Source organism: Salmo trutta, chromosome 27, assembly GCF_901001165.1.
Source record: "Salmo trutta chromosome 27, fSalTru1.1, whole genome shotgun sequence".
Classification (NCBI taxonomy): Eukaryota; Metazoa; Chordata; class Actinopteri; order Salmoniformes; family Salmonidae; genus Salmo; species Salmo trutta.
Genome location: NC_042983.1, coordinates 10773439 through 10787143, shown reverse-complemented (window position 1 = coordinate 10787143; position 13705 = coordinate 10773439). Strand labels below are relative to the sequence as shown.

General features: G+C 42.5%; 1 protein-coding gene across 1 annotated transcript in view; it reads right to left on the bottom strand.

Annotated features, from left to right (window-relative positions):
• Window positions 1-5589: 5589 nt before the first annotated feature.
• The window catches only part of hk2 (hexokinase 2), a 68816-nt gene continuing 60700 nt past the window's right edge, over window positions 5590-13705 (bottom strand). Inside the window, exons 16-18 of the mRNA XM_029716624.1 lie at window positions 11896-12051; window positions 11314-11550; window positions 5590-8083 (exon numbers count right to left, since the gene is read on the bottom strand). Coding sequence (XP_029572484.1) covers window positions 7939-8083; window positions 11314-11550; window positions 11896-12051 — 538 coding nt within the window. The 3' untranslated portion in view covers window positions 5590-7938. The remainder of the gene's footprint in view (window positions 8084-11313; window positions 11551-11895; window positions 12052-13705) is intronic.

Here is a 13705-nt window from a genome sequence, read left to right as displayed (position 1 = left end):
CCGTCCGGCAAACTGTGCAAATCGGGATAGAAGGGCCTTGGTCAGGGAGGTGACCAAGAACCCGATGGTCATTCTGACAGAGCTCCTCTTTGGAGATGGGAGAAGCTTCCTGAAGGACAACCATCTCTGCAGCACTCCACCAATCACACCTTTATGATAGAGTGGCCAGGCAGAAGCCCCTCATCAGTAAAAAAAGCACGACAGCCCCTTTGGAGTTTGCCAAAAAGCACCTAAAGGACTCTGATCATGAGAAACAAGATTCTCTGGTCTGATGAAACAAAGATTGAACTCTTTGGCCTGAATGCCAAGCGTCATGCCTGGAGGAAACCTGGCACCATCCCTACGGTGAAGCATGGTGGTGGCAGCTTGCTGTAGGGATGTTTTTCAGCGGCAGGGACTGCGAGACAAGTCAGGATTGAGGGAAAGATGAACAGAACAAAGTACAGAGCGATGCTTGATGAAAACCTGCTCCAGAGTGCTCAGACTGGGGCGAAGGTTCACCTTCCAACAGGAAAACGACCCTAAACACACAGCCAAGACAACGTAGGAGTGGCTTCGGAACAAGTCTCAATGTCCTTGAGTGGCCCAGCCAGAGCCCGCACATGAACCCGATCAAACATCTCTGGAGAGACCTGAGAATAGCTGTGCATCGACACTCCCCATCCAACTTAACAGGGCTTGAGGGGATGGGAGAAACTTCCCAAATAATGGTGTGCCAAGCTTGTACCGTCATACCCAAGAAGACTCGAGGCTGTAATCGCTGCCAAAAGGTGCTTCAACAAAGTACTGAGTAAAGGGTCTGAATACAAATGTAAATGTGATAAAAATATATATTTTTAAAACAACCTGTTTTTGCTTTGTCATTATGGGGTACTGTGTGTAGATTGAGGAAAAAAACCCAATTTAAATTCATTTTATAAGGCTGTAACGTAACAAAATGTGGAAAAAGTCAAGGGGTCTGAATAATATGTACCTGTAGGCGGGGATTAGGAGAAAGTGACTGGTAGCAGGATAAATAATAATAGTAAGCAGCAGCAGCATAAGTGGTGGGTGGGTGTGTTGGTGGTGAGTGTGTGTGTGGTGGTGGTGAGTGTGCGTGTAAGTGTTCATGTGAGTGCAAGAGTGTAAGTGTAGACGTGATATGCTGATATTTTCTACAAGGATAAAAAGTGACTGGTAGCAGGAATATACAAATGGTAATATACTAGTGGTAATGTATACATGTAAACAGGAGTAATATTGACCAGTAGCAGGATATATTGTTAGGTACTAATGGTAACGGAAAACAATGAACAGTAGAGTAGTAGTCTTAATAAATCAAATAAATTATCATTTCAGCAGCAGCGTAGCTGTGAGGGGGCACAGTAGTTGTAAGCCATGCCCCCCCAAAAAAACTAGCCAAGATGCAAGTTCTGTGCATCCGTGTCTTCACATTCTTCGAAGGAGCCAGATGCAGCCAACAATAGCTGAATATGTTTGGCTGAAAGACGAGCACAGATGTGAAAGCTTTCTCATCCAAAAGGTTTTCCTGACAAAAGGTTCAATGGGAATCCTGTAACAACGGTGTTTCAAACTGGGTGCATGTCACACAAAATATTTTATAGGAACTTTTCGACAAGGACATACGTAGTCAAATCGCGAGCAGATGGGAATTCATTCACGTCAACAATTTGATGAAACCATATTATACAAGAATACACAGTTTGTAAGAGATGCACAAAACACAAACTTAGCCAAGGCTAATCAGCTCAAACCTACCAATGTCATATCATTATAAAACATGCTCTCTCTTGCAACTCACAAACAATACATGTATTACACTGCATTGCGACCCTCATTATATTGGAGTGTGACCCTGAGCTTCTGTGCATATTGAGTGTGGCCATTGGTCTTGATTGAGTAAGTGATCATTAAAACATTCCCGGACTCCAGGGTAACAATCTACTCCACACAAATCTTCTAAAGATGGAACAATTAATGCCAGATATCACAGTTGATTAGAAAACGTATCATACAACCCCAAAAATGCCTGGCAGGGTAGTTCCTCTTGAATTAGGTATACTGCAAGTAGCTCATTTGTAAAGAGGAAAACATGATTAAGTCCACTCTCAATATGGCACACAGTATAAAAAAATGTCAGGTTATACCACGATACTGCTTTGTATCGATTCCTTTCGCGGTTATTACTGAGTTTACAGCACTATCCATTGTCTACACCGTTTCCCAATGCATCACAGTGAACTTGGGGATTTTATACCCTTCAGTCATTTTTTCCATTCTGTTGCAGAATGGAATCTATGGTATTGGTATACTGAATGGTAAATCTTTTGTTATGATGGTGTCTCGTTTACCCCGGACCATCATAAAATATTTACTATTCAGGATACCAATACCATAGATTCCATTCTGCAACAGAATAGAAAGTGTCTACCATTCATTCTGACTGTTGTCTCTTAAAAAGTTTGTTAAAAGTTGTCTCTTAAAAGGTGAATTTGTAATGTTCTTTCAAGAATGTAATGTCCTAACAGTTAAGGACAATGTCAAAGTATATATTGCTCCAAATGGCATCTCCCACAAGAGCATTACATTTTTATGCCCAAATTTTAAAAGATACTCTACATGCCAGACGGTGCAAGTGCTCTTAAAAATTAAGTAGGCCTACCACTTTTAGATGATAGCCTACCTACATTATATATACACAAAAGTATGTAAACACACCTTCAAATTAGTGGATTCAGCTATTTCAGCCACACCAGTTGCTGACAGGTGTATCAAACCGAGCACACAGCCACGCAATCTCCATTTACAAACATTGGCAGTAGAATGGCCTTACTGAAGAGCTCAGTAACTTTCAACGTGGTACCGTCATAGGATGCCACCTTTACAACAAGTCAGTTCTTCAAATTTGTCCTGCTAGACCTGTCCCTGTCAACTGGAAGTGCTGTTATTGTGAAGTGGAAACGTCAAGGAGTAACAACCACTCAACTGTGAACTGGACACAAGCTCAAAAGAACGTGATCGTCGAGTGCTGAAGCGCGTAGAAATAGTTTGTCCTCAGTTGCAACATTCACTACAGAGTTCCAACCTGCCACTGGAAGCACCGTCAGCACAAGAACTGTTCGTCGGGAGCTTCATGAAATTAGTTAATGGCCGAGCAGCCGCACACAAGCCAAGAGTGGTGTAAAGCTTGCAGCCACTGGACTCTGGAGCAATTGAAATGCATTCTCTGGAGTGATGTATCACACTTCCCCATCTGGCAGTCCAACGGATGAATCTGGGTTTGGCAGAATGCATAGTGCCAACTGTAAATTTCGGTGGAAGAGAAATAATGGTTTGGGCTAGGCCCCTTAGCGCGAAAAGTGTGTGTGAATATGGGCCTAGGGAGCCAAAGGTGTGGCAATACAAACAGTGGTAACTGCAGGACATACTGGCCCTGAACCGATCATGTGTAACGAGAGAAAACCATGCACACAAAAAAACAATCCTTGTATCTATAAAATGTCTTGCACAACTAGCTACAATTATTGAGATTCATCCTCTAAACCAGTGGTTCCCATACCCCTTCAAACATTCAACCTCCAGCTGCGTACCCCTTCCAGCACCAGGGCACTCTCAAATGTTGTTTTTTTGCCATCATTGTAAGCCTGCCACACACACACACACACACACACACACACACACACACTATACGATACATTTCTTAAACATAAGAATGAGTGTAAGTTTATCACAACCTGGCTCGTGGGAAGGCAAGATACTCTGAGCGCAGCCCAATCCAGTAATCTGGCAGTGGCTTCTGATTAAATTACATTTTTACAGAACCGCTGGCTGCAATTTCGATGAGCCTTTCTTGTTCAGATATGGGTAAGTGGACTGGAGGCAGGGCATGAAAGGGAGAATGAATCCAGTTGTTTGTGTCATCTGTTTTGGGAAAGTACCTGTGTAATTGCGCACCCAGCTCACTCAGGTGCTTCACTACATCACATTTTACAATGTAAGCTTGAGTTCATTTGCACACAAATCATACAATGATGGAAAGACCTGTGGGTTGTCCTTGTTAATGCAGACAGAGAAGAGCTCCAACTTCTTAATCATAGCCTCAATTTTGTCCCGCACAATGAATATAGTTGCGGAGAGTCCCGGTAATCCTAGATTCAGATCATTCAGGCGAGAAAAAACATCACCCAGATAGGCCAGTCGTGTGAGAAACCCGTCATCATGCAAGCCGTCAGACAAGTGAAAATTATGGCCAGTAAAGAAAACGTTAAGCTCGTCTCTCAATTAACAAAAAAGTGTCAATACTTTGCCCCTTGATAACAAGCGTTACATGGTCGCTGCATAAATGCAGAAAATACACGAGAGTTCAGGGGCCTTGCTTAAACAAAGTTAACCATTTTCCCCTGTAGTGTCCAAAACGTCTTCCAAGCTGTCAGGCATTCCCTTGGCAGCAAGAGCATCTCGGTGGATGCTGCAATGTACCCAAGTGGCGTCAGGAGCAACTGCTTGCACGCGCGTTACCACTCCACTATGTCACCCTGTTATGGCTTTTGCACCATCAGTACAGATCTTGACCACCAAAGTCCATTTGATGGCACAAAGCTGTCCAGTATTTGAAAAATATCCTCTCATGTTGTGCTGGTTTCCAGAAGAGGATGTTTTCCCTAATTGACCCCCCATAAACATAACGGAGCTGTGCCAGGCCTGCCACGTCTGTTGATTCACCCAGCTGTAACACATATAATTCACTGGCTAGTATGCAAAGCAGTAATTGTTTTGTTTCAAAACATCTCCTGACATGTCACTGATGCATCATGAAACAGTGTTGTTTGATGAAGTCATTGTATAGTTTTTTGGGGCCTTTTTCCCCAGCATTGTCCCAGCCATATCCGCGGCAGCAGGAAGAACTAAGTCTACCACAATAGTATAGGGCTTGCCTGTCCTAGCCACTCAGTGGCTCACCATATAAGACGCTTCTAGCCCCTTCTTATTAATGGTATCTGTTGCTTTTACTACTCGAAAGTCATCTTTATTCTCGCTCAAAACTCCCATGGCTTATTTTTGAAATTGTCATGTTTAGTTTCTAAATGTCTGCGCAAGAATGAAGGTTTCCCGCGAGAGAGTAACAGTTAATGTGACTGGATGTTAATTATTTGACTAGGCTACCTGTATTTGACATTGTGTTATTTCGCACAACACTAGATGGTTTCATTTTATTTTTGGAAGTGAAACAAGGTTACTCAGACAAAAAAAAGAAAATCACATTTTTATTGGGCGTACCCCTGACGGAATACCTGCTCTAAACGTTTGACACACTAGCAGAGAGGAGTCAATTTATACAAGCACATGTTTCTAAAGTGGCCTCCTTTTGGAAAAAGGACAAAGGTAAGAAAAGGTGAGGAGGATGCGAGCAGTCGTTAAACCAATTGGAAATCTACCATGTGCACTTTCTCTATTCCCCTTTCCTCCATTCCTCGCATCCTCTCTCGACTCCTTCTCAAAAGGTCAAAGGTCCACCTTCTCCAATACAGTTGATAATATAGCAAGAAGATACTGTATAATTCTAGGAAAAGCAGAAAGAAATTTAGATTAGAGCCATGGACAATCATTTAATTTTCCATTTCACCTGCAGACAAACCAGGACATACTCTAAAATAAGGTGTATTCCAATCGATAATTGTCAGTGTTTGAATTCACAATTTAGCCTCACTTTGGATTTTACCTTTATTTAACTACGCAAGTCAGTTAAGAACAAATTCAGATTTTCAATGACGGCCTAGTAACAGTGGGTTAACTGCCTTGTTCAGGGGCAGAACGACAGATTTGTACCTTGTCAGCTCAGGGATTCGAACGTGAAACCTTTCGGTTACTAGTCCAACGCTCTAACTACTAGGCTACGCTCTAACCACTAGACTCCCACTTTTCATTAGTTAGAGGCATTTTATGAAACACAATACATTTCTTAAATAAATTAATGTACCATTCTAGTTCTAACAGAGTGGCATTAATGGACTTGGTACATAATAAGTACGGTATTGTGGGCATATTCTGTTATGTTAATGAGTTTAAGTACTATTGGAAATCTGTTAAAATACTTTAGCTGTGCTTGATTGAGCGGCCTGTTGCAAAGGACCCAATAGAAAAATCCCAAAAGTTCCAACTTAACCCACCTGGCACTCCAGGTAGAGTAAAGCAAATGCTCAAAAGTATTTGAAAGATTTCAAATATCAGATTCTGAACCCATGTGCGATTTCATTCCTAGTACAGCAGTCACCATTCTGAAGAAATGAGCTGTGTTCGAATACCCATACGAACATACTATATATTTGAGTATATACACACACACTACTAGTTCATTTTAGTATACTGTAAACAAACGGTATCCTTTAAGTTGAGCGTACTAGTGCTTCGCCTGTCTACCTGAAGTTAATGCTGTTGCTATGCAACCTCTTGCTAGCATAAACAAATGACTAGCTAGACATTTTACGATTTCGGGTGTGTTTGTAAATTCAATCCGTTGTCAGATTGTCCATTTGTAAATTCTAAGTGTTTCTATCTCAGAGCGTTCAAGGCGTAGTGTTGATCCAAGCGTTCGGAGCTCACAACGGCAGTCAAGCACCCAAGCTAACTACAGTCGAACACAAATAAGAGACCACCTCACTGACCATTGTACTCATCCTAGCCGAGTTGGTTAGACTGTTTTCATGTTATCCAGAGCGTTGGTGACTCCAACTGTGCTGCTGGCAATAATTTAATTACGCTTTTTTTTGCCCACGTTTACTGACACCGGTCATATTCAACAGGCGTTGAGCGTTCGTAAAATTCATCTGTTATTCTGTGCTCTGGCACTCAGACGAGAGTGCTCTGAAATCAGAGTAGATAGCCAGAATTAACAATTACTATACCACTTAGCTAAGAATGATGTGAATAATCAAGTCCATAATGTTGGGTAGATAGATAGCATATAGTTAATATACTGCCTGGCAAGTTCGATGTATAAGTACATTTAAGTCATTTAGCAGACGCTCTTATCCAGAGCGACTTACAAATCGGAGTAGCCAACTTATGTTAGGTAACTAGCTAACATACCGGTACTGCTGTAAAGATAGCGTGGCTAACAAATTGTCAGCCAACATATAACTTATTTGTAAAGCCATGACTTTATTACATTGATAAACATGTCATCATTAGTTAAAGCAATGAATTTGCATCTGCTCTCGTCCAACTTCGGCTGCATATTTTCCACCATTTTCTTCAAATCTGAAAACGTTGTGAAGCCACGCTCATTTTCTGAAGAATTGCATTATGGGGCCCTAAAAGCACAGAAATAGTGTTCACTGCTTGTATACTTTGTATTTTGGCGAATTTAGTACGACATCCGGGAACTTTTGGCATACTAACTCCATCCATACTGTGACCAATAAGAATACTACATACTCAATTTATGTCACAAAAAGTATGGTTAGTATGCGTCATCGAACACAGCTAAGGTCATCAATATCACTGTCACATTTCACATAAGAAAACAGAATCTCTGCTTCTGTTAGAAAACAAAAACATATTCATAACTAAAATATTTAATTCTCTGCAAGTCCCTTTTCAACGTGGCCCACCGGCCAAGTACCTTCTATTACAAACACACACCAGAATCAAAAAACCGAAGAAAAAAAACAACGCAGGCTGTTGTGAACATCACTACTTTTGATTAACAGATGCGATGAGGCACAGCAAATCCCTAAGTAAGAAGTCCGTTGTGCTCCTTTTCCAGTATCCCTTTGTCATCCTGTGCTGTCCCTGTTGTGGCCCCGCCCATGGCTGTGTCCCAAATGGCCCCCTATTCAGTACACTACTTTTGAGCATAGGACACTGGTCAAAGGTACTGCACTATTTAGGAAATAGGGTGCCAATTGGTTCATAACCCTTGTCCCCAGAGCCCCTCGCTCAGCGCTGTCCGGCGTCTCGGATGCGACAGGCCACCGCCGTGATGAGAGCCGCCCCCTTCCCACTTCCGTCCTCTGATTGGAGGAAAGTGACCTCGCACTGAGGCGCCAGGTCCCTGACCGTCTCATGCATGATGCTGGAGAAGCTGTGAAGAGGAGAGATAGGGAGAGAGGGAGAGAGAGAGATCAGAGGCAGGTTAGATTGTTCTTACTGAGAATAGACAATGGACCAGAAGCTGCAGGGAACGAAGGGGAAGTGAGTTCATACGGCCAGGGACAAGAGAATGAGGCAAACCCATAGGCAGATGTACATGCAGCCACTGTAAAAAGGTGCTGTTAACTTCATCGGGGTAGGGGGCAGTATTTTGACGTCCGGATAAAAAGCGTGCCCGTAGTAAACTGCCTGCTACTCAGGCCCAGAAGGTAGAATATGCATATTATTAGTAGATTTGGATAGAAAACACTGAAGTTTCTAAAAACTGTTTGAATGATGTCTGAGTATAACATAACTCATATGGCAGGCAACAACCTGAGAAAAAATCCAACCAGGAAGTGTGGAAATCTGAGGTTATAGTTTAAGTGATTGCCTATCTAATACACAGTGTCAATGAGGTCATTTTGCACTTCCTAAGGCTTCCACTAGATGTCAACAGTCTTTAGAAAATTGTTTCATGCTTCTACTGTGAATGGGGAGAGAAAAAGAGCATATGGAGTCAGATGACTGAGAAAATGACATGAGCTCAATCTTGCACGCTCTCGTGAGAGTTAGGTGTGTTCCTTTTCATTTCTGAAGACAAAGGAATCGTCCTGTTAGAATATTATGGAAGATTTATGATAAAAACATCCTAAAGAATGATTCTATACATCGTTTGACATGTTTCTACGAACTGTAATATAACTTTTTTTACATTTCGTCTGAACTAACTGCGCGAGCACAGTGCATTTGGATTACTCCACTGAACGCGCAAACAAAAAGGAGGTATTTGGACATAAAGATTAACTTTATCGAACAAAACAAACATTTATTCTGGAACTGGGATTCCTGGGAGTGCATTCCCATGAAGATCATCAAAGGTAAGTGAATATTTATAATGTTATTTGGGACTTCTGTTGACTCCAAAATGGCGGGTATCTGTATGGCTTATTTTGGTGTCTGAGCGCTGTACTCAGATTATTGCAAAGTTTGCATTCGCTGTAAAGCTTTTTTGAAATCTTACACAGCGGTTGCATTAAGGAGAAGTGTATCTATAATTCTTTGAATAACAGTTGTATATTTTATCAACGTTTATGATGAGTAATTCTGTAAATTGATTTGCTCATTCACCGGAAGTTTTGGCAGGCAAAACATTTCTGAACATTACACGCCAATGTAAAATGGGGTTTTTGGATATAAATATGAACTTTATCGAGCAAAACATACATGTATTGTGTAACATGAAGTCCTATGAGTGCCATCTGATGAAGATCATCAAAGGTTAGTGATTCATTTTAGCTGTATTTCTGGTTTTTGTGACACCTCTCCTTGCTTGGAAAATGGCTGTGTGGTTTTTCTTGTCTAGGCGCTGTCCTAACATAATCTAATGTTATGTTTTCGCCGTAAAGCCTTTTTGAAATCGGACAGTGTGGTTGGATTAACGAGAAGTGTATCGTTAAAATGGGATATAATAGTTGTATGTTTGAGAAATCTGAATTATGAGATTTTTGTTGTTTTGAATTTGGCGACCTGCTATTTCACTGGCTGTTGGCGAGTGTGTGGGTTAGCGTCCCACATACCCCAGAGAGGTTAAAAGGTATGAGGCTAGACTTATGTATTTATATCATGTTACATCCTTATTCTTAAATTGATTCAATTGTATATATCAACATATACACACAATGACAAAGCAAAAACAGGTTATGCATTTCAGCAAAATGTTAAATTGAAATATCACATTTACATAAGTTTTCAGACCCTTTTACTCAGTACTTTGTTGAAGCACCTTTGACAGTGATTACAGCCTTGAGTCTTATTGGGTATGACACTACAAGCTTGGCACACCTGTATTTGTGGAGTTTCTCCCATTCTTCTCTGAAGATCCTCTAAAGCTCTGTCAGGTTGGATGGGGAGCGTCGATGCACAGCTATTTTCAGGTCTCTACAGAGATGTTTGATCGGGTTCAAGTCCGGGCTCTGGCTGGGCCACTCAAGGACATTGAGACTTGTCCCGAAGCCACTCCTACGTTGTCTTGGCTGTGTGCTTAGGGTCGTTGTCCTGTTGGAAGGTGAACCTTCGCTAAAAAGTCTGAGGTCCTGAGCGCGTTATCAAGGATCTCTGTACTTTGATCCATTCATCTTTCCCTCGATCCTGACTAGTCTCCTAGTTCCTGCCGCTGAAAAACATGCCCACAGCATGATGCTGCCACCACCATGCTTCACCGTAGGGATATTGCCAGGTTTCCTCCAGACGTGACACTTGGCATTCAGGCCAAAGAGTTCAATCATGGTTTCATCAGACCAGAGAATCTTGTTTCTCATGGTCTGAGAGTCCTTTAGGTGCCTTTTGGCAAACTCCGAGGGGGCTGTCGTGTGCCTTTTTACTGAGGAGTGGCTTCCATCTGGCCACTCTAACATAAACGCCTGATTGGTGGAGTGCTGCAGAGATGGGAGAACCTTCCAGAAGGACAACCATCTCCACAGAGGAACTACGGAGCTCTGTCAGAGTGACGATCGGGTCCTTGGTCAAATACCCCATAATGACAAACCGAAAACAGGTATTGTGTGTAGATTGTTGAGAATATTTTGTATTTAATCAATTTTAAAATAAGGCTGTACGTAAAAAGAATGTTAAGTCACAGGGTCTGAATATTTTCCAAATGCACTGTGTGTGTGTGTGTATAAATTACACTCTCTCACACCAATTAAACTCAAATTCTTATCATTATTGAAAGGAGATTAGGTTTGTAAATGCATAAAGAAACCATGCGTAACATTTTAATTAACTAGATTGATGTTTGCATTTTACCTACGTAACCACGAAATGGAAACCATGGAAACAGAGCCTTGAAGAAAAACTTATGTTCGAGTTTCTCAATGTTTATCCTTTTGGCACCCACAAATTTTATTCATAGATTCAGTAAGATAATAAAAGGAAAAAGTAAGAGCAAAGTAAAGGCTATAAACTAAAACTACCAGCTGCCTACAGTTAAATGTGCAATTAACGTCTGCACCCGTATTAAAAAAGTAGAGTACACCCACTCCATATGTTTTTCATCGTAATCGAAAAGGCTAAATCCTATATCAGCACTCGTACTCTGAGACGATTCATGAATACAGCCCCTGAAGTATAGCTTTAACCTGACTCTCTTTTTGTGATAATACTAATCTAATCACCACTCACTGTGGATGTAGTTTGTAGAGCGTTCCATCGACACCCACTGTGATTTTGAGCTCGGAGAGGTTGCGGTTCTGCCGGATCTTGTCGACCACAGCGGCCAGGCCGGCACCACAGAGTTGGGCAGCACGGCGAGCCACTACGCTGCACACCTCCTTCACCAGGATACTGTCGTCACACGTAGAACTGGTCAGACCCAGGTGCTGCAGGATGGAGCGCACCTGCCTCAGGGCCAGACGGTCACTGACAGGGAGAGGGGGGGGGGGGGGGGGGGGGGGGGGGGGGTGTTGAGACAGGCAGGCAGGCACTGACTGTTACAGACAAATCATTTTTGTGAACATGAAGTGCACACAACACTGTTCTCCATCCTATGCTAGACATTGGTGTCTAGGAGGGACATAATATTGAAATCCAATAGCTTTGATACGCTGAAAAAGGGACGCACACGTTGCTCCCACCATGGCTGTTAGCCTTTTTAGTGACACTTTTCCAAATCTTCCTTTTGCTCATCAGACATCAACACTAGATAGTGACTGAAGGCGTAATTGTCAAACATTCCCAGACAAGCGAACTCTGACACCGACTCACCTCTCGATCTGCGAGAGGAACTTGGTTTCAAAGATGCCTCTGGTCTTCAGCCTCTCAGAGAGTTTGCCTCGGAACAGAAGTCCCTTTGCAGTGAACTCCAGCAGTACGTTCCTCACTATCTCCCCAAGGTACATCCCACTGATCAGCTTCTCATACCTGACAGAGACCGAGAGAGAGAGAGAGAGAGACTTGAATCCTGAGGCTTACTGCTACACAGTTTATTTGACAGAATCCTACTGTGGAAAACCACACTTCAGGTTTTATGGATGAAAGCGTTATTGCACTGGTGCGTGTAGTAGTCCCAGCTATGGTTGCAAAGCTACTGGTAATTTACAAAATAATTACTGCAAATTTCTGCTATTTTGGTAATTAACAGAAAATATATGTTGGTATTTTATACTTTAATAACTATTTTGTTTTATATACACATTACCAGTCAAAAGTTTGGACACCTACTCATTCAAGCGGTTTTCTTTATTTTTGACTATTTTCTACATTGTGTGAAGACATCAAAACTATGAAATAACATGTGGAATCATGTAGTAACCAAAAAAGTGTGAAATCAAAAAGATATACAAAGCTGTCATCAAGGCTACTTTGAAGAATCTAAAATAAACTCAGCAAAAAAAAGAAATGTCCTCACTGTCAACTGCGTTTATTTTCAGCAAACTTAACATGTGTAAATATTTGTATGAACATAAGATTCAACAACTGAGACAAACTGAACAAGTTCCACAGACATGTGACTAACAGAAATGGAATAGTGTGTCCCTGAACAAAGGGGGGTCAATATCAAAAGTCAGTATCTGGTGTGGCCACAAGACACATTAAGTACTACAGTGCATCTCCTCATGACTACACCAGATTTGCCAGTTCTTGCTGTGAGATGTTACCGCACTCTTCCACCAAGGCACCTGCAAGTTCCCGGACATTTCAGACGTGGTCGATGGGATTGAGATCCGGGCTCTTTGCTGGCCATGGCAGAACAATGACATTCCTGTCTTGCAGGAAATCACGGACAAAACGAGCAGTATGGCTGGTGGCATTGTCATGCTGGAGGGTCATGTCAGGATGAGCCTGCAGGAAGGGTACCACACGAGGGAGGAGGATGTCTGCAATGACAACAAGCTCAATCCGATGATGCTGTGACACACCGCCCCAGACCATGACGGACCCTCCACCTACAAATCGATTCAGAGTACAGGCCTCGGTGTAACGCTCATTCCTTCGACAATAAACGCGAATCCGACCATCACCCCTGGTTAGACAAAACCGCGACTCGTCAGTGAAGAGCACTTTTTGCCAGTCCTGTTTGGTCCAGCGACGGAGGATTTGTGCCCATAGGCAACATTGTTGCCGGTGATGTCTGGTGAGAACCTGCCTTACAACAGGCCTACAAGCCCTCAGTCCAGCCTCTCAGTCTATTGCGGACAGTCTGAGCACCGATGAAGGGACTGTACGTTCCTGGTGCATCTCAGGCAGTTGTTGTTGCCATCCTGTACCTGTCCCGCAGGTGTGATGTTTGGATGTACCGATCCTGTGTAGGTGTTGTTACACGTGGTCTGCCACTGCGAGGATGATCAGCTGTCCGTCCTGTCTCCCTGTAGCGCGGTCTTAGGCGTCTCATAGTATGGACATTGCAATTTATTGCCCTGGCCACATCTGCAGTCCTCATGCCTCCTTGAAGTATGCCTAAGGCACGTTCATGCAGATGAGCAGGGACCCTGGGCATGTTTCTTTTGGTGTTTTTCAGAGTCAGTAGAAAGGCCTCTTTAGTGTCTTAAGTTCTCATAACTGTGACCTTAATTGC